Source organism: Lactuca virosa, chromosome 9, assembly GCF_052849685.1.
Source record: "Lactuca virosa cultivar CGN04683 chromosome 9, Lactuca_virosa_CGN04683_v6, whole genome shotgun sequence".
NCBI lineage: Eukaryota > Viridiplantae > Streptophyta > Magnoliopsida > Asterales > Asteraceae > Lactuca > Lactuca virosa.
In genome coordinates this window covers 155,638,539-155,665,373 of record NC_136434.1, presented here as the reverse complement: position 1 = coordinate 155,665,373, position 26,835 = coordinate 155,638,539, and the positions used below count along the sequence as shown (strand labels likewise).

Sequence of the window (26,835 nt, the reverse complement as noted above, 5' to 3'; positions counted from 1 at the left end):
TTGGTCCCTATGGTATTCAAAAAACTTTAGATATGGTCCAAAAAGTTTCCAACTTGCATGGAAGGTCTAAAATCAAAACATTTCCGTGATTTTGGTCCAAAAAAACTTGAAAAGACGATTATGCCCTTTTTATTTCCTTTTATGTATTTCTTAAATCTGTATTAATATATTTACAATTTAAAAATAAAAAAAATATTAATCTGCCCCCACCCCCCAATCCCCCACCCGTACCCCCCCCCCCTCTCTCTTTTTGACTTTTTTTCTTTCTTTGACTCTCTCTCTCTCTCCCTCCCTCCCTCTCTCTCCTTCCCACTACTGTCATTGCTGTCTCCATCCCTTCTTTGCACTTCAACCGACAAAACTCACATTCGTTTCAAATGTGTGATGATGAGAGACCATTCAAATTGAAACCAAAAATCAAACTAACAAAAAAAACTTGAATCATGTTCTTCATTTGTGATGCAGTTCTGGGTCTTGAAAAAAAAAAGGAACAAAGAATTTTACTACTCTGACAATAAGTATAATCAAAATAATATACATTAAAAATACAATCAAACCAGAAATATCTTGAAGATATCGTTTATGAATAAGGAAACTATACATACAATCCGTGAAATCAAACTAATGATCCTGAAATCATGAAGAAGGAAACCAGAAAAAAAATATTTTTGTTCTTGAGACATAGAAATACATACCCTTAAATCAAATCAGATGAAATTGGAATCATAGACAAGGAAACCAAGAATATTACTTTGTTCTTGAGGTATGTATTCGAAACAAACCTTTGACCTGAACCAAAATCAAACAGTTGGACCTGATGAATCTGAATCATAATTGTCTGAAATCAAATACAGTGAGCATATTAAGAAAAAAATACACCAACATTTATTGATACCTCTACCCAATGATGATTGTCATCGATTGTTATCCATTGAACCCTAATTTCGATTTTGTTTTCTATTTTGCAGATGGATGTCAATTTCCAATTAATACGCTGTTAGACCAAATTTCTTGTTCATTTTCGAACCACTGTTTACAAATCTTGTGGAATCTATAAAACACAAGGATGAACTTTTCTTGGTAGACCGTATATTCAATCGATCAACTGGTATACAATTTTGAAGATGAGTCTTGATTTCTAATCTTCGATTTTGTTGATGGTTTTCACTTTATGATGAGGATGGGGAAATTTTAATGATGCAGTTGGCTGGTGGAGAGGGACGAAGAAGATGATGTAGGTCCATGGTGAAGATGTAGTACAAAGGAGATGCACTCGATGATGAAGAGAGAGGATGAAGGAGAAGCAATCGACGGTGAAGTTGATGTTGTGAAATTAAAGGTGAGAGATTAAAATAAGGGGTAGGGTACCGGTGCGGGTGGGGTGGTTGCCTGATTTTTTTTAATTTTAAATAAGAATTTTATTAAAATAAATAAATAAATAAGAAAAAAAGAAATTAAAAGGGCAAAATAGTCATTTCAAGTTTTTCATGGACCAAAACCAAAGGAAATTCCTAATTTTGAACATTCCATGCAAGTCAAAAACTTTTTGTACTCTATCTAAAGTTTTTTACCACAGGGACCAATTTTGTAGTTATGTCTATATATAATCTTTTTGAGTAAATTACAATTTTAGTTCTTGTGGGTTGGTAAGAATTGCACATTTGGTCCAATTTTTGAAATGTTGATACCTTGCATCCATGCGATTTTAACAAATTACATCCTGTGTCTCGTCCATCTGTCTATATAAGAATACTATTTTACCCTTTCCCTTCTAATATATTTTTATATTTTTTATTTTAGTTATTTACTTTTTCTAATAATAAAAATTTTAATAAACTCCACCTCATTCACTTCTATTTTTTTTTTCTGCCTCTGACTACCATCGTTACTTACCCCCATTTTTCTTCTTCTTCATTCTTTCTTCTTCCTCCTTGCAACACATACCATAGTAATCTCTTCTCTGTATATAATGAAACTTCTTCCAACACACAACCCAGTTAAAACAAAATAGAGTATTTGAATGAAAGTAACAAAACCTCATATAGTTAAATCCATAAGATAGGTTAACAACAAACAACAATCGAAAGACCTAAATAATCCCAATCATAACCCATCACCTACCTTCTTATTTATAGTTAATTAGTTAATAAAGAAAACCAAAAATCAATTTAGTGAGGGTATTATAGGCTTTTTATATGGGACAATGATGATGGATTGTAATTTTTTGAAACGATACGGATGTGATCTATCAACCTTTTATATATTGGACCAAACCTACGATTCCACCAAACCATAAGGATCATTTATGTAAGTTCCTCTAAAACTATTTTGTAAAATTTCTTATCTTAACTAATACATCTATCTCAAATGGAGTTCTAAACCATTCAAGAAGTTGTTCATAATGTTTTTCAGAACACTTCTTCAACTTAAAACGCTTCTCTAATAGGAAATCATCGTCTTCTTGATAATGTTTTCAATTTGTAATTTGATTTCCATTTGGGTTTTAAGGCTAATATGTAAACCTGCTAGAGACCTTAAACAACACTCACACAAAATTCTTTAAATGTACTATGAAGATAAAAACACATAGGAAGCAAAAGACATTACTCGTATGGAAAACACATACTAAGGGTGTTTATTATTGCTAGATCATTAATTGAAGACAAAGCATCGCACGCCTTATAAACATTACAAAGAACGTGGAGCACTAAACATGGGATAACCCACCACTACTTCTGAAAACCGAAAAGAGACTAAATCAACAAGGTACTAAACTAAATTAATAGGAGATAAACATGTGGAGACCTTAATGCATAGAAACCGGATGCATAGAGGTGTTGTACTTTCAATAGAATATATTTTTTATTTTTATCGTCACCTTCAACCAATATTATGTAAATATTATTTTACAAAATACAATGACCTCATTAGTATAAAACATAATTTCGTTTTTTTGGTTGATTATCATCAAACCAACGAAAGATGTGTAGATACACCCAAATATCCATACTAGTCAGATAGGTCGATTTCAACTTGTTTGATTCAACCAAACTCCAATATTTTTGTATCACATTAGTTTTTTCTTTAGATGCAAGTCTGTTAATTCATCTTAGGTTGGTGTAGTATTTTTTGTATAATGCCAATAACTGTTAGTCTTAATTATATATGTATGTTTATGATAGAAGTTAAAGCATTAAGAATTGATATGAAAACCATTTAATTTGTTTCTAGACTCGTCCATCACCATTCAGTCATTCACCAAATGGATTGTTGATTTCTACTATTGGTAGTCCTCTACACTAGGTTGGATTGTTATTTTGGTAAACCAATATTTCTTTGAGAAAATATACTATGTTGAGTTATGATTATGAAACCATTATACATAGGAAAGAACACGTATAGAAATGCTTTTGATTTTACATATATAATGTGATACATGTTTTTGTTTTCACAAAGGGACATGAAATACAATAAATGTTTTTGTTTTTCTTTTACTTTTGATTGAGTTTCTTTTTCTTTTTCTTTTTTGCTTTTGCTTTCTGTTTTTATTATCGATTCTTTTTTATCATATCTTCTTTCCTCCTGCTATTTGAGAAAAAAAAAAATTAACCATCGAGAAACACAAATTATACAAATAGCTATTGAGCATCTTACTCCAATTACTCCAAATTACTATAACCAATTATGAGACTTGAACAAACTAGACTTGTTATACAACTGATTTAATGCAATACATTGAAACTAAAAACAGTCTAAAAATAATCATTTGTTCCAACAAAACAATACTTAAAAAAAAAAAAACATAAAATAAGAGTGTAATAATAATATACATCTTCTTCATAAAAAAAAAAATCCAAGTTGTTGTGTATGCATGGTATTTGAGGTATATAGTTTACCATTTTTACCTTTTCCATATTTCATATTTCATCAAAATATTGAATTCAATGGAGTGATTTGAGATGGAAAATTTGACACGTTGACTGGTATGCCTTCTTGGCTGCAGCCAATTCGAATTTTTTAGTAGCAACTTCATTTTCTTCTAATTTTGTCTGAACAAAAAACCGAATCCACCACGAAGAGCTTCGCAATTTCGCCTATTATAAATATATATAAATTCATTTTTTATTATTTAATGTTTCTTTAAATTTTAAATTTGAAGTAATTGGGATCAAGTAATATAAGAGAAGACTTACAGGGCGACCAAATTTGGACATTTCAGCCACTTTGACTCTACGTTGACCAGGATAACCTTTATCAAAATAAAATCAACATTACTTTTAGACAAAATTACAAAAATGGTCCCTGTGGTTTGCCAAAAGTCACAAAGTTAGTCCCTGCTAAATTTTTTTTTGATGCAAATGGTCCTTGTGGTTTGCAAAACTTGCACAAATGGCCCTTTTTACTAACTCCGTTAGTATTCAGCCGTTAGGGACTGAATTTGTAAGGGCATTTTCGTCTTTTCAAGTATAAAGGGACTGAATTCGTGACATTTGGTAAACCACAGGGACCATTTGCATAAAAAAAAGATGAAAATGCCCTTACAAATTCAGTCCCTAACGGCTGAATACTAACAGAGTTAGTAAAAAGGGTCATCTGTGCAAGTTTTGCAAACCACAAGGACCATTTGCATCAAAAAAAATTAGCAAGGACTGACTTTGTGACTTTTGGCAAACCACAGGGACCATTTTTGTACTTTTGTGTTAGTTTTATATAAAATATAAGTATTCATAAGTGCTAAAAAAACTCACCAGAGAGAATAACAAATCCATCTGAAGATACTCTTGATAATTCTGGAAGAGTTTTGTTGAGGTACCTTGGTGACAAATAGTCAAGAGCATCCGAAACAATAACAAGAGAAAATGATTTTGATTTATAAGGAAGAGGAAACTTAATATCAGCAACACGAACAATTCCTTTTCTTATAAGGCTCTTGCAGTTTGCATCACTTTCATCTAAATCATAAGGTTCAAGACCCCATGCTTCTGTATCTTCTTCTTTCAATAATTTGGACACCACTGAACATGAATCGGGACCCACGTGTAGAACTTTATGCATGCTGTCACCATATGCTTTTTTTAGATATGGTAATGCTTGATTAATCTCTGCTGAACATGAAACACCACCTGCATATTCAACATATCAGAAAATTTATAATCATTGAATAGATAACTGATTGTTATTATTATTATCTTAAATGGTTTACCTTCAAGCCTACTTAGAGCCACTTTATCAATATTGCTTCCACCTGTTGTTACAAAGATAACTTTGATATAAGTTGAGATAGGAGAAGATAGAATTTTTTTAGCCAAAAGAAATTTATATGTACTAACCTGAACCACTATAAACATAGCCAATTATGAGAAAAGCTCCCTGAAAGTTTCGAGAGAATTAGTATTTGTTTTAAGAAAAGAAGAAGAGTATCAAAGGTATGAATCATGAGTAACAGATGTTACAGTAGATGTAAAAGCTTTAAGAGGTGTGATTACCACTAGAACAAGGCCAATGGATAAGAAAGGGGAAGGGCGTGATTTTGGATTCAAGGATCCCATAAAGGGAATGCCAGTTCCATCACCCAAACGCCTTGATAAACTAGCTGGCCTCCTTGACATCTGTATATGTTGTGATTCACCTGCAGAAAAATGTTTAACTCGTTTTGTTATGAAACTGAAACAATGGTAACTTTGAAAGATCAATGTATCCAATATCAGTGACAAATGGGGTGTTCCACAATTTTAATTCAATAGCTGAGATTTAGTATCCTAAATGGCTAAATCAATCCGTTAATTTTAATTGTTCTGTAGCTGACGAACATTTCACTAATCTAAACTAACACAGTCATTTCCAAAACATGCTGATGGATAGTTTTACTCGGGATAAGTATCCAGTTAAAATAAGCGAGACTCAAAATCCTCTTCGAAGAAAAACGGGAGAACGAAAGTGTCCCGAACTAATACATTAAGCGACTTGACCACTTGGTATGAATGTATGACGAAAACCTAACGCGGCATTCTTCAAATCGTTTTTAGCCCAGCAAAACAAGCAATCAACCAATTTTCGTTACCACTCAATACAAATAACAAAAAATTTACTAGAATCGATCAAGTCAAAAGCATTATTCAACTGATTCTGTCATAATTCGTTGTTCATACTGGTATATTCCTCAAAATTAACAAGCAGATAGTCAGCAATTGATTAAACAATTCATCGTAATGCGAGAAACAAACAAAAACCACAGTGCGCGAGTGATGAATAGAAAGAGAGAGTGTGTGTGTAACCTGAATGAAGTCGGAGAGAGCTTGGAGCTTGGAGATCTTGAGTTGAGAGTAGTTATTTGGATCTAGATCTGTGTTTTTTGCAGTAAAATTGTGCTAAAAATCAAGTGGGGTTGTATGTTACTTTATAATTATCTCTCTAGGATTCTCTCTCTATCTCTATCGCAAACTGTGATTAAGAAATGTATAAACTTGTACTGTAAATTTCTGCGATTTCTGGTGAAAATGACAGGTAAATGCGCACATCGCGCATGTTAGTAGGGACGGGAACCCGCGTTGTCGGTTTAGGCTTTCATTACGCGTTGAGCGAAATGGGCTTTTTTTCTTTTAACGTTCCTAGATTGGGCTGGACGCCTATCTAAGAACCCGGCCCATATATGTATAGAGTTTGAGTTGATGTTTGTTCTACTTAAGAGGATGGACACGTATTTGTAGAGAGGAGAGGAAGAGAGGTCGTCCGTGCAGGAAGTGGATAGACATGTGATGTTAGACTTGAAAGAGTTAGGTTTTATGAGTACAAAACATCTAATAGGAGGATGTGGAGATATATGATTAAAATAACATAGTAGTATAAGAGTAGTTAAGACTTACGAGCAGTCATTTAGGTTTAATCTTTTTTCTACTTGTCTCCTTTCCTCACAAGCCTATGTTTGTGCTAGTAGTCTTAGGAGTCTACCTAGAGCTGTAAACGAACTGAACGTTCGGCGAACGTTCGTGAACTGTTCGGCGAGAAGTTCGTTTATTTAATAAATGAACGAACATGAACACAAATTCTCGTTCGTTTAGTTAAACAAACGGACATGAACAATGGTCTCGTTCGTTCATTTACGTTCGTGAATATTAGATAATTAAGGATTTATATTATTGTATTTATCAACTCCTTTGTTATAGGAGTATATCTTGTATAATCTGTTGTTATCTTGAATATAAATACATAAACACACACACGTTATTTTGTGTGGTTTTCAATAATAACCTCTTATATGGTATCAGCCTAATATCACCGTTCTTTTCTGTCCTCCCTCGTTAACCCTACTTTCTGTCTTCTTCTTCTTCCTGGTACCTTCAATGTCGACATCACAAGATGGAATCTTCTCCATGAACACGCTTCTCCACATGATTCCAATCAAGCTGTGTTCCACAAATTATCTCTTATGGCACAATCAAATGCTCCATCTTCTTTCCTATCGAAAACTAATGTCTCACATCACAGGAGACTCCATTGCCCCTCCAACTACCATTCTCGTTGATAATAAGCGCGTTCCAAACCCTACTTATACTTCGTGGCATGAGTTGGATCAAAAAGTTGTGATTATTCTCAACTCTTATCTCACAGAGGAGGCGGCGGCTGAAATCCTTGGTCTTACCACAGCTCGTGTCATCTGGACTGCTCTAGAGAACGCCTACAGCAACTCTTCTGTTGAAAGAATTCATTCTCTACGAGATTCTCTTCGACAAATGTCAAAAGGTACTTCCTCTGTCTCTGAATATGGTCGGAAGTTCAAGAGTGTGTGTGACAAACTTACTGCCATAGGGCAGCCAATTTATGAAATGGATAAACTCCATTGGTTCATTTGTGGGTTAGATGCTTCTTTTGAAAAATTTTCCACAACCATTCGCACAACCAAACCTGCACCAGTTTTTCGTGATTTACTCTCTCAGGCGGAGAGTTATGAGATTTTTATTCAGTCCATACATGGCACCACCACTCCTCATGTTGCTTTTGTCTTTCAACAGTCTCGTTCTACTACATCTCGTGGCCGTCAGCAATACTACTCAAGAGGAGGAGGTTCTCGTGCTTCTTCTAATGGTGGTAGGGGTCGTGGGGGTGGGCATCCCCCCCCCATTGTCAACTGTGTCGTACAAATGGTCACTACGCATCTTCATGTCCCAATCTACATACGTATGCTTCAAATGCTTCAAACTCGGATGCCAATCTTGCACAAGCCTTCCACTCACAGTGCCATGTTACTCAAGGAAACCCGGACTGGTATGTTGACTCCGGTGCCACAGCTCATATGACACCTTCATCAGAAAATGTTTCTTCTTCGACTCCTTATTCGGGTACTATGCATGTCACTGTCGGTAATGGTGCTAAACTCTCTATTTCTCATATTGGTCGTTCTAATCTTTCTAATAAACTCGAATTACGTGATGTATTGGTTATTCCCAAGCTCACTAAAAATCTCTTGTCTATTAGCAAACTCACCATGGATCATCCGGTTGATGTTCTCTTCTCTCAACCATTTTTTCATATTCAGGACAGGGCAAGCAAGCAGATGATAGCTCAAGGAACATGTGAAGAGGGACTCTATGTGCTTCATGATTGTCAAAACGCTTTGGCTGCAGTTTCTAGTGTTTCTAAGAAGGCTTCTTTTGAATTATGTCATAATCGACTTGGACATGTTTCCTTTGATGTTATTTCTTTTTTGAACAAATTAGGTGTTTTACATGTTACTTCAGTTTTACCTAAACCAAACATTTGCAAACCTTGTCAGCTTTCTAAGGGACACCGATTACCATTTGAATTAAATTCTAAACGCTCTCTATTTCCTTTAGATTTAATCCATTGTGACTTGTGGGGACCAACACCTGTTTCCTCAAATGTATATTATGTAGTTTTCGTTGATGATTACTCACGTTTCACATGGTTCTACCCGTTGAAAACTAAATCAGGTTTCTACTCGGTATTAACAGCCTTCATCAAACTTGTGCAAACTCAATTTTCCAGAAAAATCAAAGTTTTTCAAAGTGATGGTGGCACTGAATTTGTTAACAACACTGTTCGAACAATACTTGAAGAAAATGGCACTTTTCACCGATTATCTTGTCCTTACACTCCTCAACAAAATGGACGTGCTGAACGAAAGCACTGTCACATTGTTGAAACAGGATTGGCTATGTTATTTCATGCTCACGCACCTTCATCTTATTGGGTAAATGCTTTTATTTCAGCAATGTTCATCATAAATCGATTGCCTACCAAAGTTCTCTCACAAAAGTCACCATTCCAGCTCCTCTACAATCGAATGCCATCTTATGACAACTTTCACACTTTTGGATGTCGAGTGTATCCTTATCTAAGAGATTATTCAGCAAACAAGCTCTCTCCAAGAAGTATTCCATGCATTTTTTTTGGTTATCACTCACAATATAAAGGATTCAAGTGTCTTGATCCATCATCCTCTAGAATCTACATCACTCGACACACAAGGTTTGATGAAACCTCTCTTCCATTTACGGGTTCCACAAATTCTCAACATTTTTCAAGCTGGCCTTTATACGCCTATGTTGACGATGGCACTCCCGATTTACTGCAAGAGCCTCCTGTTTACGCGACCAGGTCTAATTCATCAACTTCCCGGCCAAGTCCACAACCCGATGAGTCTGTTTCATCTCCTCCTTGTGGTTTATGTAGACCTGATATCGACTCAACCATAGTTGTGTCTACACCAGCCCAAGTTCAAACTGATGCTCCTTCTGCACCTCCAATTACCCACGAGCCTACTGCCCTTGGATCATCAAGTTCTCATCCTATGCACACTCGGTCTAAATCAGGAATTAGTAAAACACGATATATTCCTGATTTTACCTACTTCACCGCTCATGCTTTACATGTTGCACTTCTTTCTTCCTTGCCACCCAAAGGATTTAAATCAGCAACTAAAAATCCTCAATGGATGGCTGTCATGCATGAAGAAATGGATGCCTTGAAGCAAAATAATACATGGACTTTAGTTCCACGTCCACCTGCTTCCAATGTTGTTGGATCTAAATGGGTGTACTGCACAAAATACAAATCAGATGGATCCGTAGAACGACTTAAAGCTCGCTTAGTTGCTCAAGGGTTCATTCAAATTCCCGGGATTAATTATTCTCACACCTTTAGTCCAGTTGTTAAAGCCTCCACGGTTCGTATAGTTCTCTCTCTTTCAGTATTGCATAAATGGCGCTTACATCAACTTGATGTCAAGAACGCCTTCTTACATGGATGTCTAAATGAAACCGTATTTATGGAGCAACCACCTGGTTTTGTTGATCCTCAACTCCCCAATCATGTTTGCAAACTCTCTAAAGCCTTATATGACCTAAAGCAAGCTCCCAAAGTTTGGTTTCATCGTTTAAGTACATTTCTACTTTCAAATGGATTTCTTTGCAGTCGTGTTGATCCTTTTTTGTTTATCTATGCTCGGAATTCATGCATCATGTACTTACTCGTGTATGTGGACGACTTGATTCTTACTGGCAACAATGAATCTGTTCTCACTGCCTTCACCACTCGTCTTCATCAAGAATTTGCAATCAAAGACTTAGGTGATTTAAGCTATTTTCTTGGTCTAGAAGTCAGCTACACGGATGATGGACTCTTTTTAAGTCAATCCAAATATGTCACAGACATCCTTACTCGCAGTGATCTCTTAGATTCTGAACATGTGTCTACTCTACTTGCAACTCATGAAGTCCTCACGTCAAACAGAGCTCCTTTCAAAGATATCACTCTTTATCGTTCATTAGTAGGAGCTGTAGCACCTGGTTCTTGGTACGTATTCTTTTATTTAATTCTCTAAATGTTTTGCAATTTTGGCCTTGGACTCGGCGAGTTGAAGGACCAACTCGCCGAGTAGAAGCGAGTTGAGACGCGGGGTTTAAGCTGTGGACTCGGCGAGTCGGGTCCCTGACTCGGCGAGTAGGCCCTGTCTGGACAAAAAACCCTAACCCGAGGGTTTGCACCCTATTTAAACACCTTAACTCGGCCTCCTTCGTCCCATTTACTCCCAGAAGACCCCCATAGCAAACCCTAGCCGTTATTGAAGCAATCTAAGGCATTTGGAGTGATTTTGGTGCTTTGTGACCCAAGGAAGGAAGGAAAAGCTTGAAGGATCAAGAGGAGGCTAGAAGGATCCGATTTGAGCATCATTTCCAGTCTACAGAAGGTATAAAGTCTATACCTTGCTTGTTCTTTTGTTAGATCCCATTTCATGGAGTTTTAGGGCTTTTCTAAGCCATTTTGGTCACCAACCATGATTGCAAGCATGGTTTGGGGTTGATGTTTCGGATCTAGGTCCTTAGAAGGGTTACAAGGCAGAAAGGAGTGGCTTTTGCACTCAAAGAAGGCCCCATGCTTTGTAAGAGCTTTTTTTAGGACCTTTTGAGCTCAAAGTCCCATGCAAGCACGTAAAGGTTGTAACTTTACGTGCTAGATCGATTATAGAAGCTTGGATCTATCTTTTGATCAAAGGTTGTATATCAGAAATCAAGGATTTAGAGTGTGGATATGACCGACTCGGCGAGTCCGTTCTTGGACTCGGCGAGTCCGAGGCTTTGAGGCCCATATTTGTTAAGGGTCAAGGACCCAGTTGAGTGTGGAAAGGTTTCCGGGAGGTCCCGGGGAGTGACCCAACGTTCTGGACTAAGCCATTGTTCTGGAAGTTCATGGGACTCGGCGAGTGCACGAACGGACTCGGCGAGTCCACGGCAATCTTCTTAGAACTCGACGAGTTGTTCATCAACTCGTCGAGTCGAGGACAGAACTTGTTCATCAGATAAAGGTGGACTCGACGAGTTGTTCACCAACTCGGCGAGTCGGATGAGTTTTTCATGTGAGGTTCATATGAGAGAAGAACTCGTCGAGTTGACGGCCCAACTCGACGAGTAGAGTCGTGGATAAGGACAAATGCAAGGTTAGGGACTCGGCGAGTTGGCTATCCAACTCGGCGAGTCAGGTCAACTGGAAGTTGACTTTGACTTTGACTTGACTTGATCAGGGGTAAAATGGTCATTTTACCCAAAGAGTAGATATCAGACTCTGATTGTGTGCTTTGTGGGATTTATAGCCGGAGGATTTCCGGAGCAGCAGCAGCAGATAGAGAATTCCCGCATAGATCAGCAGCTACTACGAGGTGAGTTACCTTCCAGTAGCGGTGGGTCTACGACCACAATGTCGGCCCACCAGTAGGAGTTGTATGTTGGGTGATTGTCTTTGTGATATCATCTAGGTTTGCTACTACCTGGTATGTTATGTGCTAGTATGATATGATGTTATATGCTAGTAGCAGTCGGGGAGATAGTCCCCAGGATTTCCGGTCGATAGGGCCGAAAGGGGTAGTCATACCCAGTCATGTTATACAGATTATGATTATGTGATATATGTTATGTGGTAGTAGTAGGGGGTGAAATAGTCCCCAGTATCCGGTCGAAAGGACCAAAGGGGAGGCCAGCACCCAGATATGCTAGGCAGTATCCGGTCGAAAGGACCGAAGGGGAGGCCAGCACCCAGATATGCTAGGCAGTATCCGGTCGAAAGGACCGAAGGGGAGGCCAGCACCCAGATATGCTAGGCAGTATCCGGTCGAAAGGACCGAAGGGGAGGCCAGAACCCATATATGGTAGGCAGTATCCGGTCGAAAGGACTGAAGGGGAGGCTAGCACCCAGATATGCTAGGCAGTATCCGGTCGAAATGACCGAAGGGGAGGTCAGCACCCAGATATGCCTGACAGTATCTGTATGTTATGTGATTGTATGGTATGTGGTACGATGGGGGAACTCACTAAGCTTCGTGCTTACAGCTTACAGTTTTGTTTCAGGTACCTCTACAGCAAAGGGGAAGGAGCTGGCGCAGTAGCGGCACATCATACACACACGCATTGGTTTTTCCGCATTATGAGATGTTCTGGGATTGTACTCTGACATTATTATTATTTTTATGATTTGGTTTTTCAGACACGAGATATAATTTATGAAATGATATGATCGGATGATGTTTTACTACAAATGTTTTACAAATCACTTATTTTAAATGAAATTTTTGGACGTGAAAATTGGGTCGTTACAGGAGCTCTCCAATATTTGACCGTCACACGACCTGATCTCTCTTATGTTGTTAATCAAGCCAGTCAGTTTCTTTATTCTCCAACTAATGATCATTTTCAAGCTGTTAAACGCATCTTGCGATATGTCAAAGGCACTATTACGTTTGGTCTTACTTTTCGTCGGCCACATACAAACACCATTTTGGGTTATTCTGATGCCGATTGGTCTCGTTGCATTGAAACACGCCGCTCAACATATGGTTATTCAATCTTTCTTGGTGGCAATTTAGTCTCTTGGAGTGCTAAGAAGCAACCAACTGTATCTAGATCTAGTTGTGAATTAGAATATCGAGCGATGGCTAACACGGCAGCCGAGATTGTTTGGATCACTCATCTCTTACGGGAATTACACGCTTTACCACCTGATCGACCACTTTGCTATGTGACAACAAAAGTGCTTTATTTATGACACAAAACCCGGTCTCAAACAAGCGTGCTAAACATATTGATCTTGATTATCACTTTGTCCGTGAACTTGTTGCTTCTGGTAAACTCTATACCAAGTTCGTCCCAACCAAGCTTCAGGTGGCTGACATTTTCACCAAGAGTCTTCCATGACCTCAATTCGAACAATTTCGTTCTATGCTTCGTCTCGGTCCACCATCCATTCGCTTGAGGGGGGATATTAGATAATTATATTATTGTATTTATCAACTCCTCTGTTATAGGAGTATATCCTGTATAATCTGTTGTTATCTTGAATATAAATACATAAACACACTCACGTTATTTTGTGTGGTTTTCAATAATAACCTCTTATAGTGAACGTTCGTTTATGTTGTTCGTTTACGTTCTCGTTTAAGTTTTTTTATGTTCATATATTTTCAATTGTTTTTTATTTCATTATTATATTATAGTTCGTTTATGTTCATATATGTTCAATTGTGTTTGTTTATCTTTGTTCGTTTATGTTCTTTTAGCATGTTCACAAACATAAACGAATGAACATGAACAAGACAATTTGTTAAACGAACGAACATGAACAAGAAAACTATGTTCGTTTATCCGTTCGTGTTGTTCGATTGTTCGACTAACTTAAATGAACGAACTTGGACAAGCCTTTGTTCGTGTTAGTTCGGTTCGTTTACGGCCCTAAGTCTACCTTCATTCCCTCTTTATTTGTTGTTATTAGCTAGTATTCAGCTCCAAATGTGTGTGCTATTGTTTTTTTCATACTTTATTACTTAGTATACCTTATGTTAGGGTGAGCATGGTCCGGGTTTTGAACCAAATTGAATCGTGCATCCAATGGCAGACGCAGAACATTTGAATAGTGGTGACACTCATATTACGAAGACATTACACCTAACATAAAAAAATACACTACAGGAATCGGAGTAGTGACATGGGACCCCGGGCTCTACATAGGTCTGCCATTGTGCACATTGCAAGGTGCGATTTTTATAAGGTAAAAACCGATGTTTTGTTTCGGTGTTGTTTTGCAGTTTCAGATCCATTCCATGCGGTTTTAGTTTTTAATCAAAAAAATTAGCTAGTGCGGTTTTATGGTTATAATGGTGCGGATTTTCATATCCAAACCTGATTTTTCAGTTGACTTTCCTTTATTTCCAGAAGAGATTCTTATTTAAATATATTTAACTAGGTTATAACCCGTGGACAACACGTGAAAGAAATTTAAAAATAATTAAATTAAATTATAACTTAACTATTGAGCAATGTTCTGTCTGTAATTTCATAGTGATATAATGATGGGTTGAAATTACGAAATGATAATGGTTTGAATATCAAATCAGCAATTTGTATTTGTAGATATGTTAGAAAGTTATTTTTTTGTATAATGAAAATACAAATTACAACGTTACGAATTTTTATAAATTATATAAATATGAAACATATGTTTTAGAATTTGTCTATATACAAATGCATACCATTTGAAATGTTAGATAAGGGAGTTCTAACATTTATATTTGTAGAAGGAGAATGAATAGTTGTATGTTGATATACAAATGATTTGACTGACTTTTTGTTTTCCTTATTTGATGTAACGTTTCTATAGTTATCCATAGATACTAAATGACGACGACGATTGTAGACATTTGTTATGTAATGAGAAAAAAATAGTTAGTAATAAAACAAATAATATTAATTTTTAAAAAGAGAATAAATTTAATAATACAAAATTTTGATATATTTTATATAGTTAAAAAGAATTGTAAAATGAATGAATAACAATACCATTATTCAACAAGTTAGAAACACGTGTAATAGAATATTTTTGATGCGTAGATGTATTAGAAATTATTTTGGATTTTTTATTATCCAAATATAACTTTATAAATTTTCTCCTCTCTTTAGCGTTAGTAGAGTATGTAGTGTTAACTGAACATATAAAATAATAGTAAATAATTTAACGACGTTTTGTTATATAAAGTTCAATATATTATATTTTATAAAAGCTTATTTATTTTTAAATAATTATGAAGAACACATTAAAAATAAATAAATAATAGATATTACATATGTAAAACAAAGTAAGAAAATTACCGTATTCGCTAAAAGGAATAGCATGTGCAATATGTATACATTGAGACAATTACGCGGTATAGTTTTTCTTGGATTTCTTATTATCCAAGTATAACTTTCTTTTCTTTCTTTTTTCTCTAGTGTGTGTGGCATCCATGTTCTTGTTTAATATATAATAAAAAAAAGTAACGTTAGAAAAAACTAATAATTTGAAAATACCCATTACAGATGATTGGTAACTTATGTAATACGTATAAACTTCAATTAAAAAATTGATTAATAATAAAATAGCAAACAAATGGTAGTTCTAAATCATAAGGGTTAATGAGTTAGTTAGTTATATATATATATATATATATATATATATATATATATATATATATATATATATATATTATATTTAAGATGTTTTATTTATAAATTAAGACATTTTTATGTATAAATTAATAAAAACAGTTAATATTGTATAATGATATATAAATATAAGCAAATTAATAGATACGACCTATAAATTTTTATTTATATGTTATCAGTTAATTTACATACATTGGGTATATTAATTGTAGAAATATAATAATGGAAATTATGTAAATATTTAATTTGAAAAAATGAGAAACAAATAAAAACAACATTTTAATCATTTTTTAACATATTCAACATTTTTTATTTATCAAAAAGCCCACATCACCTAACATTTGTCGGCATCCCAATATTTCCCCCTTTCCCATTTGTCTGTAAAAGAAACGATGTAAAACAATGCAGACCTAGAATCGATTACATACATATCTCCAGAACCACCGATCAAATTATGAAAACGGTGTCAAAGTTTCTCCATCTAAATCGACGAAGAAAGATACTACTACACAACCGATTAGAAATTTGAAGTGAAGAGAAGCTTACATACAGTAATAGCCGATGTCGAACTCAGACTGAATAAACGCAACTTTGGCGGTTGAAGAAATCAAGATCGAAGGTGAGAGAAGATCAATTGATTGTTAATCTTAGTTTTGGTAAGAGAAAATACATTTTGTTGAAGAAATCTTACCTGATTTTATTTCTCCAGAAATGTTTTATCTGAAGATATTAACGAAAATTGAAGTTGATCAAAGGAATGCCTTGAAATTCTTTAAGAGCGGAAACACAATCAGATAGATATGCTTTTGGTTCGAATTTTGAAATTTGAGTATTTGTTTAAATATTTGAATTTCGAATTTGCGAAAATTTATACATAATTTGGTGCAAAATTAATCACGGGATAATATATGAGTAAATAAAACAGTTATTGTAGTTGATATACCTTCCAATCTATATGACATTTGTATAACTGTATATTTAGGGTTTCAATTTTAGGTATAATACATATGATCTCTATGCGATCAATTACATCACACACATAATAACCACTTAAAGTGGTGATATCTCTACAGGTGTTATTTTTAAGTACATAAACTTATAAACCTTCTGTTAAATCTGAAAAATAAGTCCAATATTAAAGTTAAAACCACACCCAAACACCAAAAAATTGATTTGTTCTTACCTATATATTAGCGGATATTAATCATAAGAAAAGAGAAATTACAACAATAGAAGAGATGGCCGAGAACCTCCAACAGTTTTGTAATTTGACGATTTTACCCTTTAGTGCATCTCTACATATAACAAACAATTTATGTACACAGTTTGCATTTTTCTTAATTTTGAAATAAATGTTTATTATTTATTTTCCTGTTTTTGTTCATTCTTTTTTTAATTTAAAATTTTTAACCCTATATTCTTTATTTTAAATAATTTTGATTCAATTAGATCATTATAATTCTAAAATGTTAACCCTATCACTCTGCTCCCTAGTTTACCCCTCATATTGCAGCAACACTAACTTTACCTTCACCTATACTTAAATGCTTAATAAATTATAGACAGATATAAGCAAAAATTATTTATTTCTTCCTTCTTGTGGCATCAGGTGATCCAAATATCTAATTCCAACATTATTATATTAAATAATCTTATTTGTTTTATTGATTATTTCGCAGAAAATGTAGTAAAGGGTGCTGAGAATGGTTTAAAAATGGATGAAGGGTACAAATGTACAAACACAAGCAGACTATGTGGTTATGGACATGTGATTGTTATGGTTAGTTGAAAGGTAAAAAACGTAATATATTATTTACTATTATAGTTGATAAAAAAAATATTAAACATATTGAATATTAAATGTATTTGGTGCTGATTTATATAGGTTGTACTTCAAAAACTAAACAAAGTTTGCATCTTTACAATCTAGCAACTTGATGGTGTGACTATTAGTGAAAGGTACTTAATACTTTTAATAATGGTATGAATATTTACTAATAGTCAAAAAGATAATAGATTGCATCAAGTACTCTTTTACATAACTAATAGGCAATATTTAGTAATATAAAAGTATATTGATGTATCATCTATTGTGATCTGAAAATAATTGGCAGAAAAAAAAACGAAAAATAACAACTTTTAAAATAGTACCTGCATTTGCTGCAAACATAGCAAGAATGAAAGTCAATTAATTGATGTAAGCATAAAATCAAACATATTATGACTTGTGAATGATTGAAACTGCCCAAAAAAAAAAAGAGAACAAAGAATGATCGAAACTACCGAAATAGATGTGGAGTTTAATGTTAAAAGAAAAATTTTTTGAAAAGATTGTATTACTAACCTTTTGCAAATCGGTAGAGCAGAGTAGATAAGAAAATGAAATTTTGAGGGCAAAGCAGTAGAAGTTTATGTGCAATTCGATAGGTATCTATAAATATGCAGAGACTAATGAAGCACAGATTTTATTCCTGATTTTTATGGATTTGATTAGTGGGTAATTGATTTAAATTTGGAAATCGGTACAGATTTATGATTATGATATACAAATAGTTGGCAGAAAAAAAAAACGAATTAGTAGTCAACCATTTGCGTTCATTTGATTCCAGATTTACAGGAGATGATAATGTGGATTTAAAGGAGCTGATTTATCGATTTTTTGACCATAAATTGACCATAAATATATGATTAGTATGAGTTTTTATTTGCAGGCAATTGAAAATCTGTGAGCTGATTTTTAGGGGCTGATTTCTCGATTTTTTGGTGTAAAGAATGGGCGGGAATTTGATGCATAAGAACTCCCTGGTAAAGACACGTGGCAAGTTGGAGGTGCAAAAGAGGGACACGTGGCATCCAAAGTACTTTTTTATTAAGAATAGATATGCATGTGAAATAGTTATATGTTATTTGGTAGATTCCAATCGAAATATATAGATTTCTTTATGATATTAGGATTTTGAGATCTACATTATAAGTTGCTTTGCAAAGGATTTCATTTGTAACACCCGTTTTTATTTTTCGACATATAAAGATATAAACTTTGTTTATAGAACACAAAGCAAAAATATACTACCTTTTAGCTAAAATAATCTAAATGATTTTAGCTAAAATAATCTAAATGAACGTTGTAGTAAACGTGAATACAAACACGTAGATATAAAGAATGTCGAAAATGGAGTTCTTACGTGAAAGTTATGATTTTTTAAGCTTTGGTGGATTTATAAATTTAGTGGCACGTTTTAAGGAATCATGGTGTGAGGAGTTAATGTGCCGACACCACATATAGTCGTTTGCGTGCAAGAAATATCAAGGTAGGTATGTCCGTCTCGGAGTTCACGACGCGACACAAGAGAAAGCGTAACGCGAATGCTGGTTTCCCAGCTTATAAGTAGAGGCCTCAAGCATCTTCCATTATTGCACCTCCTTTAACCTCTCTATCTCTCTCGAAATCTTGGTCCTTCGTGATTCGATTTCTCGTCCTGAAATATTGTTAGTGAAGCGATGAAAGTTTTGAAAGGATCCTTAAGAGAATGATAAAGCGTCGAAGTTACGCTCATCGTTTTCTGAGTTATTTGTCAATCGGGTAAGTTACATTTTCGCTTAAGTATAACTTGATATAGAGTATACTCATTTGTCGTTATTATGAACTCGTGTATTAGATTAATCATTAATCTCAGCTATGAACTGATTCGTCTACTTATGGGAGCGGTGTCTGTGATAGACACGTTGGTCTGGTTGTTGGATTTCAGAAAGACTATACGCCGAAATAATCATGCCTCCTGACTATCTTGACTGGCTAATTCTTATTTGATAGTTTGATAGCCATTTCAATATTAATGAGATTAGTGAAGGACATGGATACTAGTTACTATATTTCCTTATATATTCATCAGTTATATTATTATATGTTAATATATGTTTGGTGTGTTTGCTCGCCAGTTGGATCGTTGATAATTGTTTGAGTAATTGTTCTAGTGAATTTTCTTCCTGTATTACTTATGAAACATGTGTTTTAACATGACTGTATGCTTAGCTATACTCGTAGGCTATTGTTTGTTTGCTTGCATGTTATGTTGGTTGAAATCACTACTAGAATAAAGGCTTTTAGTGACACGTGAACTATGATATGCACTAGATTTATGACATGCAAAAGTAGGTGTCATAAACAATGTCATATTTTATAAAATTTAAAGGATTTAAGACATGCATCCGCGTGTCCTAAAATTGGTCGTCGTTTTATATTTTTTAGGTAACTCGCGTCCTTCCTTCTTAGTGGCTAAGGAGGAAGCAAAATCCCAAAAATTAAAAACCTCGTCGTCCTCTACCTTCGTTTCCACAACCTCTCGACCCTCACCGCCTCTTCTGACCTCTCTTCCTTTCTCAACGATGATTTAAGAAAAAAATACCGATGAAAATTGTAGTTGTTACAAGAGAGAAAAAAATTGAAGAAGTGTCATATTCAATCATAGCATGGCTACCAAAAACTCAGAATAAGGGACACAAACAATAGTCACATCCAATAGTTTTTATCGTTGATCTTGACGAGAATCAGAGGAGTTTTTGGTCTTATTTGTGTGTCAGGTTTGTTTCGTAGAGACCATACATGTAAAAAAAAAGATTTCATAAAGACTATTTAAAGACAAATGGAAAAACTTAAGGACTATCTGTGAATTTTTTTTATTAAATAAACAATATTTAGGAAATAGTCCAACGAACACCCTTATGTAGTAAAAGAATTTGGCCAAGGACTACTTGTGCAATTCCCTCAAAGACTAGAGAAGCTAGGGTTTCCTACCAACCATAAAAACGACTGCGCCTTTTAGTACTACTCCTGCTAGTCCAGTCCAATCATTTCCCGATCACAATGTCTGTTCTTCAGCATAATCACCTAGCAGCTTCACTCTCATCGTCAACCTCCTCCTTTTTCGCTCAAAATGGCCTCGATGTTCTAAGGTATCCATCTATTTCCCTGTTTGGTAACAGAATTTAATCCCGAGTCCTTGGACTACTCAATTTTTGTTCTAATTATCTATATATTTTTTCACTGCAGAACTCAGATTGTAAGTGTACCTCTCAAAAAGGCGGGGGTTTGTAAATGTGTAGCTACTTCCCCGGCAGAACAGACTGGTAATTACACATTTTGTTAGTAATTTGTCGTTTTCAATTGTCAACACAATTTGAAGATACTTTTATCTATTCGATGCTTCTGCATAATTGGAAAAATTCCTTACTGATTAAGTGATTTGAGGTGTATCAATTTTATATTGAACTTTTACCCATGTTTTGGAGGGAACTTATACATCTATACTTCTGATAACATTTCCATACATCCATCTGAAATCCAAACTTTTAATTCTCTTTGTTGCTCTTCTGCAGCTTACAAAACGAAAGTCTCCCGAAATGGGAACATTGCTAAACTTCAAGCTGGTTACCTCTTTCCAGAGGTCTGTAACATCACGTCACATGTTACTTAGAGTTTCAAATGTGGATGTTAAACTTTGTTTTCTTAATTGGTTGTTACATTGCATTTGGAGATGAGATTCAAAGATTTTTCATGTTCTCAATTACAGATTGGTAGAAGGAAAGCTGCTCACATGTTGAAATACCCTGATGCACAAGTGATAAGCCTTGGTATTGGTGATACTACTGAGCCCATTCCAGATGTTATTACTTCAGCCATGGCTAAGGTATGATCACACTTAACTGTAATTAACAATAAGTGCATATTAAATTTTTTTCTTAAATCAAAGTCCCCTCCTTTCTCAATGATATATCTTTTGTCCCATGTATAGTCCCTCTTCTATAAGATGTGACTAGAAAAGGGTAGTTTTGTAATTAAGTATATACACCCATAAACACAAATATTTTCATTTTCTGGTTGACAGAGAGCTCTTGGTTTATCAACTGTTGAGGGTTACAGTGGATATGGAGCTGAACAAGGTGAAAAGGTACGTATAATTCTTAGTATTTTTTTTATTATAGTTATGATTCTAAAGCAATAAACTATACATAGCTTGAATTGATGTAAAAACTCCACTCATACACCTTTGACAAATTAACCTTAGTACATTACAACAATAGTTAATTAACATTTATGCCATTTATATGATCAGGAACTAAGAGCTCGACTTGCTTCAGCTTTTTATGCTAACCTTGGCATAGAGGAAGATGACATATTTGTATCTGATGGGGCTAAATCCGACATTTCTCGCCTTCAGGTTTGTGCTTGCTTTACAGCATTAGTTCTATCTTCTTTAAACATTTTGTCCTTTTCTTCTTTATTAGTTCATTACCAGAAAAGATGATATCATATCATTATTTACAGTTGACCCTCTACTTTTATTTTCATGGCAGGTCTTATTTGGGTCAAATGTGACAATGGCAGTTCAAGATCCATCATACCCGGTAACCAATTCAATATTATGCAAATGGTCCCTGCACTTTATATTTTTTATCATGTTTAGTCCAAAAATTGAAGCCTTTCTCAGTTTTGGTCCTTAATTCAAGGTTTCTTATCGATTTTGGTCCTTATTTCAAGTCTTCATATCAAGGTTCCAGAGACCAATTTCAATACAAAACCTTGAAATAAGGACCAAAACTGAAAAAAGATTGGAACTTTGGACTAAACATGGTAAAAACAAAAAATAAAAGACAATCTTTTGTAATTTACTCTGAAGATGAAGAGTTAATTTGTGATATTCATTTCCCTTTTGCAGGCTTATGTAGATTCAAGTGTGATTATGGGTCAAACAGGAGAATTCCAGAAAGATGTTGAGAAATTTGCAAATATTGAGTACATGAAATGCACACCAGAAAATGATTTCTTTCCTGATTTATCCAAAGTTTCACGAACAGACATTATATTTTTCTGTTCACCCAACAACCCAACTGGCTCAGCTGCATCAAGGGAACAACTTATTCAATTAGTAAAGTTTGCTAAAGACAATGGATCCATCATTGTTTATGACTCAGCATATGCCATGTATGTATCAGGCGACACCCCTAAATCCATCTTTGAAATCCCTGGAGCCAAAGAGGTAATCAAAATCAAAACTTTTTGAGTAATTTACATTTTTCGTCCCTAATTACAGCTCATTATTTTCAATTTTGGTCCCCAAAATATAATCTTGATCATTGTTTGAGATTTTGACTATATTTTTGGGATCAAAGTCGCAAAATTCAGCCATACCCAGAGATGAAAATGGTAATTTTACTTAGAAGATGAACCAAAAACGTTACAAGAACCTGAAATAAGGACCAAAGTTGAAAAAGTGAGCTATCCTTGGGGACCAAAAGTGTAATTTACTCAAACTTTTAACATGTTGTTCAAATTGCAGGTTGCAATTGAAACAGCTTCTTTTTCAAAATATGCTGGATTTACAGGAGTTCGTTTAGGGTGGACTGTAGTCCCAAAAGAGCTGAAATATTCAGATGGATTTCCTGTTGCAAAAGACTTCAATCGAATTGTTTGCACTGGCTTCAATGGAGCTTCAAACATTGCTCAATCTGGTGGACTTGCATGTCTTTCTCCTCAAGGTCTTGAGGTTAGAAATATTAGTTGTAAAACAATAAGCATAATAAAAGAAAATAAATCAATATATGGAAAATGGAAAATGAATGAGTTTTATAATTGTTGTAGGCTATGCGTGAAGTGGTGGGATTCTACAAAGAAAACACACAAATTATAGTGGATACATTTACTTCACTAGGGTTTAAGGTATATGGAGGAAAAGATGCTCCATATGTGTGGGTCCACTTCCCGGGTCAAAGCTCATGGGATGTTTTCAGTGAGATTCTTGAGAAGACTCATGTGGTGACGACACCTGGCAGTGGGTTTGGGCCCGCTGGTGAAGGGTTCGTTAGGGTTAGTGCTTTTGGACACAGGAACAACGTGTTGGAAGCTTGTAGGAGGTTCAAAGAGCTTTACAAGTAAAACAAAATTAAAACCAGGTTTTGTAGTTCTAAACCTTTCAATAATTTGCTTTCATGAATCATGATTTGTATTAGATTAACTTTCGAATTTTGATATGGAAAGATTGTTGTGGTTTTATGGATATTTAGATTGCACAATTTCATACAGAAATATAATTGAAAGTACAATAGAAAAATGAAAATGCAATGTTGTTATCGAAAGAAATCAAAGTAGGATTCTTTAATAAACAAATAAATATAAGTATATTGCTATTTCTTACATTTTTAACCCTTTTCTAAAGAAAACAACACTCGAACAACAAACCACTGTTATGCACAATAAAAATTCAAAAATAAATAGCGGTTACTTTGAGGAGTCTGTGTTATAGCCGTAGCTATAGTTTGAGACTGAGCTCTGTGTGTGGCTACTTTGTGTAAGATTCGGTTTTGAAAACGGGGTAAAGTAAGTTGGCACAGGCATCTTTAAGGGCAGTTCGGGCAGCGGGGACTGAAAATTAAGAACTTGGACCACTTGCCTCATCGAAGGTCGAAAGCTACTATCGGGATGTGCACACCAAAGCCCAACAATCATCAAACATTCCATTTCCTGCTCGTTGTAATCTCTATTAAGTCTTCGGTCAGCCGCTTCTAGAACCTTCCCCTGCCCGAAAAGTTCCCAAACCCATTCCACCATTCTCGTCTTACCTTTCGCAACCTTCAACTCCATTGGTTTCCTTCCACATGCTATTTCTAGTGCCACAACTCCAAAACTGTAAACATCGGTCTCCCGGCTAGCTTGACCGGTCATTACACACTCCGGAGCCATGTAGCCCATGGTCCCGGCTATAACCGTCGTCTGCGAGCCCTTCTCATGGTCGACAAACCGGGCTAGCCCGAAGTCACCGAGCTTTGCGTTGAAACTCGAATCCAACATCACGTTACTTGATTTGATGTCTCGGTGCACCACACACTGCTCCCATCCTGCGTGCAGATAAAGTACTGCGGAGGCTAACCCTTGTGCAATTGTGTACCTCACGGGCCATGATAATAAACTTTTCCCGTGAAATAAATGAGAGTCTAGGCTACCGTTTAGCATGAACTCGTATACAAGTACTAAATCTTTGTGTTCATGGCACCATCCGATGAGTTGGACTAGGTTTCGGTGGCGCAAACGACTAATGGTTCGGACCTCCGACGCGTACTCCTTTATTCCTTGGCTTGAACCGCTTGATACTTTCTTGACTGCGATGTATGAATCCATTTCTTTGATAAACCCTCGATAAACCCCGCCGAAACCACCCTCCCCGAGCTTTTCTTGCTCCGAGAAATTGTTAGTGGCTCGGGCCAGCTCTTTGTATGAAAACTTTTTCGCTCCGATACCCTTTTCAAATTCGGTATCTAACACAAAAACGTCGTCTTCAACTTCAAATTTTTTCTTCCTTCTCCACATAAAGAACCCGAGAACCAATCCTATCAGGATAAGACTCCCGATCACCAAACCAGCAAGTACACCGGTTGGTTTAGAGCCAACCTTGGTCTTGGGCGTGGGAACAGGATTCCCAAGACCTGGACTAACTAGATCGGGATTGGGATCCATTATATCCTCACTGATACCAAGACTTGAACTAAAGTCCCATGTGAATATACTATGTATAGCGGAAGCATTCTCGGTCGCACCGGAGAATCCGAATTCAACCCACTCGGGTAAGTGGTCTCTTAGATCGACAATGTAATAAATCCGTTGAGTCAGACGGGAACCACTTCGACCGAAACCGGTGAACGCAACACTAAGGTTATGCAAACTAGAATCATACCTAATCAATGCATCATATGTTTTACCTTCTTTAACCCTACTCCGCCACGTCACATTCATTACCGAATCTATCGACCCGATATCGATCCCGACATGTTCGTTCTCCGGGTCCCACGCGTTGTGAAAAACATCGAACTCAACCGCAACAAATTGTATGTCGGTTGAGTTCAACTCTTGACCGGGATCCCTGAGCCCGAGGCTTCCCCTAGTGACATTATCAGGAACCGTGGAACTGTTTTGTGCGAGGAAAAACGTGATCCCGTCACCATACTTGGAGCTATTTAGAGAATTGATGGTGAAAGTGAACCGTGTCGAGAAGTCGGTTAGGTTTCGGGAGTTGTGGTCCCACAGGTGTAATGGTTCGGAGTACACAGCTCGACCGATGCTAGCCAATGCATGAATATCGCGTTGGTTTGTGGTGAGTTGTATCGCATTGTTTGAAGGATACGCGTCTTTTTCGTAGGTGATGTCACCGTCGTTTGGACTGAAACCGGTTTTTTTGAAGGATAAAGCGGTGGCGTAAGGTGCTGGAAGGAGGAGGAGGATGGTGGTGGTGGTGGTAATGAGGAAAATAACTATAGGGCTGCTGAAAACAGCCATAGGTGGGTGAAGGTTGAGAGGTGGTGGTGGTTTAAACTTTAAAGTATAAATCATTGGATTTGTAAGGTTTGGCATGTAACACTTGGCTAAGTCAACTCATGACCAGGACTTTGCTGGTTAAGCCGGCTGAAGCACAACTACAAAAGAAGTGTAAGACCTTTTATTATTATCATAATTTTTGTTGCTATTATAATTATCAAAATTAATAATAATTATTATTATTATGCTATTCTTTTTTTACTTATCTTGTATGGCGTCTATTACAATGTTAAATGTTCAAAAAACAGATTTCAGAAAAATGGTTTATTTGAGACACAAGTGTGGAATAAAATGATTTTATTTAGATTTACATGACTTTTCAAAACCATCAAATAAAATTTTCTTTGATAGTTTTAGAGAAAACCCTATAAAATCTCAACGTATTTTCCTCATATGCTTACAAAACCACTATGATATTTTTATAAGTATTATATATTTTTCGATTTTGGCTAAATTAATGTTTCCGTACTGGACTCTGTATCCTATACTGCT

General features: G+C 35.6%; 2 protein-coding genes, 1 long non-coding RNA gene and 1 pseudogene across 4 annotated transcripts; 2 read left to right on the top strand and 2 right to left on the bottom strand.

Annotated features, from left to right (window-relative positions):
* Positions 1-3,706: 3,706 nt before the first annotated feature.
* LOC145139303 (putative pectin methylesterase CGR3) lies at positions 3,707-6,471 on the bottom strand. Its single transcript, XM_079073175.1, has 7 exons — positions 6,276-6,471; positions 5,487-5,629; positions 5,331-5,370; positions 5,204-5,245; positions 4,749-5,123; positions 4,194-4,249; positions 3,707-4,094 (listed from the first exon to the last, which is right to left on the bottom strand). The coding sequence occupies exons 2-7, from the start codon at positions 5,607-5,609 to the stop codon at positions 3,942-3,944; spliced, it is 789 nt and encodes a 262-aa protein (XP_078929301.1). The 5' UTR covers positions 5,610-5,629; positions 6,276-6,471; the 3' UTR covers positions 3,707-3,941.
* A 9,868-nt stretch (positions 6,472-16,339) lies between these two features.
* On the top strand, positions 16,340-18,982 carry LOC145140862 (uncharacterized). Of its 2 annotated transcripts, none has more exons than XR_013722317.1 (4): positions 16,340-16,599; positions 17,660-17,772; positions 17,866-17,939; positions 18,692-18,982. It is a non-coding gene; the product is annotated as an uncharacterized LOC145140862 (long non-coding RNA). The 2 variants fall into 2 exon arrangements; XR_013722318.1 differs by having other exon boundaries at positions 16,340-16,636.
* Positions 18,983-20,752: 1,770 nt separating this feature from the next.
* On the top strand, positions 20,753-24,034 carry AGD2 (Pyridoxal phosphate (PLP)-dependent transferases superfamily protein). Its single transcript, XM_079071165.1, has 10 exons — positions 20,753-20,933; positions 21,031-21,107; positions 21,357-21,424; positions 21,551-21,667; positions 21,866-21,928; positions 22,094-22,198; positions 22,335-22,385; positions 22,697-23,017; positions 23,318-23,524; positions 23,620-24,034. The coding sequence occupies exons 1-10, from the start codon at positions 20,845-20,847 to the stop codon at positions 23,911-23,913; spliced, it is 1,392 nt and encodes a 463-aa protein (XP_078927291.1). The 5' UTR covers positions 20,753-20,844; the 3' UTR covers positions 23,914-24,034.
* Positions 24,035-24,255: 221 nt separating this feature from the next.
* LOC145139934 (L-type lectin-domain containing receptor kinase IX.1 pseudogene) lies at positions 24,256-26,304 on the bottom strand (annotated as a pseudogene).
* Positions 26,305-26,835: the final 531 nt, after the last annotated feature.

Excerpts from the sequence above, each read along its gene's own strand:
- LOC145139303 (XM_079073175.1), bottom strand. The coding sequence starts at position 5,609 with ATGTCAAGGAGGCCAGCTAGTTTATCAAGGCGTTTGGGTGATGGAACT. Across the intron at positions 5,246-5,330 it reads CTATGTTTATAGTGGTTCAG|GTGGAAGCAATATTGATAAA; the intron begins GTTAGTACATAT and ends TTGTAACAACAG. Across the intron at positions 4,095-4,193 it reads TGTCCAAATTTGGTCGCCCT|GCGAAATTGCGAAGCTCTTC; the intron begins GTAAGTCTTCTC and ends TATTTATAATAG.
- AGD2 (XM_079071165.1), top strand. The coding sequence starts at position 20,845 with ATGTCTGTTCTTCAGCATAATCACCTAGCAGCTTCACTCTCATCGTCA. Across the intron at positions 21,425-21,550 it reads CTGGTTACCTCTTTCCAGAG|ATTGGTAGAAGGAAAGCTGC; the intron begins GTCTGTAACATC and ends TCTCAATTACAG. Across the intron at positions 21,668-21,865 it reads TTACTTCAGCCATGGCTAAG|AGAGCTCTTGGTTTATCAAC; the intron begins GTATGATCACAC and ends TCTGGTTGACAG.